The sequence below is a fragment of the Oncorhynchus tshawytscha genome, linkage group LG14 (assembly GCF_018296145.1).
Source record: "Oncorhynchus tshawytscha isolate Ot180627B linkage group LG14, Otsh_v2.0, whole genome shotgun sequence".
NCBI lineage: Eukaryota > Metazoa > Chordata > Actinopteri > Salmoniformes > Salmonidae > Oncorhynchus > Oncorhynchus tshawytscha.
The window spans coordinates 61,437,579-61,440,261 of NC_056442.1; the positions used below are offsets into that span (position 1 = coordinate 61,437,579).

General features: G+C 54.3%; 1 protein-coding gene across 1 annotated transcript; it reads left to right on the plus strand.

Moving 5' to 3' along the window:
- Nucleotides 1–523: 523 nt before the first annotated feature.
- On the plus strand, nt 524–1,249 carry LOC121839179 (spore coat protein SP85-like). Its single transcript, XM_042296591.1, has one exon. It carries the CDS (start codon nt 524–526, stop codon nt 1,247–1,249), a length of 726 nt encoding a protein of 241 aa, XP_042152525.1.
- Nucleotides 1,250–2,683: the final 1,434 nt, after the last annotated feature.

The following is a 2,683-nucleotide window of genomic DNA, read 5'->3' on the forward strand; positions in this document are numbered from 1 at the left end:
CACTAGATGTGAACAGTCTTTGTTCAAGATTTGAGGCTTGTTTCTTCCCAAACGAGGAAGAATTTAGAGTTTTACCATATAGACTTGGAAATGGGATACAGGGATACAGACTTGGAAATGGGATACAGGGATACAGACTTGGAAATGGGATACAGGGATACAGACTTGGAAATGATATCTCTTTCCAATTGAACATACTTCTTTCCGTATTAAATATTATAGTTTGATTTTGATTTTAGGGTATCTGAGAAGTCAATAGAAACGTATTTTGACTTGTTGAAACACAGTTTAACTGTAGCTTTTTGGATTCCTTTCTCTGCATGTTGAACGAGTGGATTACTCAAATCGATGGCGCAACTATAACAGACTTTTTGGGATATAAAGAAGGATTTTATCCAACAAAACTACACTACATGTTATAGCTGGGACCCTTTGGATGACAAATCAGAGGAAGGTTTCCAAAAAGTAAGTGAATATTTAATCGATATTTGTGAATTTATGAAACCTGTGCCGGTGGATAAATATGTTCATGTTGGGCGGATGGCCGAACGGCATAAAAATCAGCCACCCAATCAACAGCCACCCAGAAGCCCAGGCAGCAGCCACCAGCCACCCAATCAACAGACACCCAGACGCCAGCCACCCAACCAGCCACACAACCACCCAGCCGCCAATCACCCAGCCACCAGCCACCCAACCAGCCACACAACCATCCAGCCACACAACCACCCAGACGCCAGCCACACAACCAGCCACACAACCACCCAGCCGCCAATCACCCAGCCACCAGCCACCAGCCACCAGCCACCCAGCCACTCAACCAGCCACACAACCTCCCAGCCACACAACCACCCAGCCGCCAACCACCCAACCAGCCACACAACCTCCCAGCCACCCAGCCACTCCACCAGCCACACAACCTCCCAGCCACCCAGCCACCAGCCACCCAGCCACCAGCCACTCCACCAGCCACACAACCTCCCAGCCACCCAGCCACCAGCCACCAGCCACACAACCACCCAGCCACCAGCCACCCAACCAGCCACCCAACCAGCCACACAACCACCCAGCCGCCAACCACCCAACCAGCCACCCAACCAGCCACACAACCACCCAGCCACCAGCCACCCAACCAGCCACCCAACCAGCCACACAACCACCCAGCCGCCAACCACCCAGCCACCAGCCACCCAGCCACCCAACCAGCCACACAGCCAGCCGCACAGCCACCCAGACACCACCCACCTAGCCACCCAACCCCCCAGCCAACCAGCCCCTATTTGCCTGTTTTTAAGTCCCATGCAACCTCCAGCCACAAATATTCAGATGACTGAATTGATAAATAACTGTCTGGGTGTTTTCCAGTCTAGTGGTTTGATGTGACCCCATGGTGCCCCCACAGGGATTGACAACACTCTCCTTGAGGGATTCAGCATTTGAAATAAATCACTGAGACAAGTCTCTCCCCGTTGCAGAGTTGATCCTTTCTCTCCCCTATCTCCCCTCTCCCCCTCCTACCCCCTCCTACCCCTCTCTCCCCGCTCTCCACCTCCTACCCGCTCTCTCCCCTCTCTGTGTTTCTCCCCTCCATCTCCCCCTCTATCTCCCTCTCAGTGTTTCTCACCTCTATCTCCCCCTCTCTCCTCTCTCAGTGTTTCTTCCCTCTATCTCCCCCTCTCTCCTCTCTCAGTGTTTCTCCCCTCCCCCTCTATCTCCCTCTCAGTGTTTCTCCCCTCTATCTCCCCCTCTATCTCCCTCTCAGTGTTTCTCCCCTCTATCTCCCCCTCTCTCCCTCTCAGTGTTTCTCCCCTCTATCTCCCCCTCTCTCCTCTCTCAGTGTTTCTCCCCTCCCCCTCTCTCCCCTCTCAGTGTTTCCCCTCCCCCTCTATCTCCCCCTCTTTCCTCTCTCAGTGTTTCTCCCCTCCCCCTCTATCTCCCTCTCAGTGTTTCTCCCCTCTATCTCCCGCTCTCTCCCCTCTCAGTGTTTCTCCCCTCTATCTCCCCCTCTCTCCCCTCTCAGTGTTTCTCCCTCCATCTCCCCCTCTCCCCTCTCAGTGTTTTCCCCTCCATCTCCCCCTCTATCTCCCTCTCAGTGTTTCTCCCCTCTATCTCCCCCTCTCCCCTCCCTCAGTGTTTTCCCCTCCATCTCCATCTCTCTCCTCTCTGTGTTTCTCCCCTCTATCTCCCCTCTCTCTCCCTCTCAGTGTTTCTCCCCTCCCCCTCTATCTCCCTCTCAGTGTTTCTCTCCTCTATCTCCCCCTCTCTCCTCTCAGTGTTTCTCCCCTCCCCTCTATCTCCCCCTCTCTCCCCTCTCAGTGTTTCTCCCACCCCCTCTATCTCCCCCTCTCTCCTCTCTCAGTGTTTCTCCCTCCATCTGCCCCTCTCTCCCCTCTCAGTTTTTCTCCCTTCTATCTCCCCCTCTCTCAGTGTTTTCCCCTCCCCTCTCTCCTCTCTCAGTGTTTCTCCCCTCCCCCTCTCTCCCCTCTCAGTGTTTCTCCCCTTCCCCTCTATCTCCCCCTCTCTCCCCTCTCAGTGTTTCTCCCCTCCCTCTCTATCTCCCTCTCAGTGTTTCTCCCCTCTATCTCCCCCTCAGTGTTTCTCCCCTCTATCTCCCCCTCTATCTCCCTCTCAGTGTTTCTCCCCTCTATCTCCCCCTCTCTCCCCTCTCAGTGTTTCTCTCCTC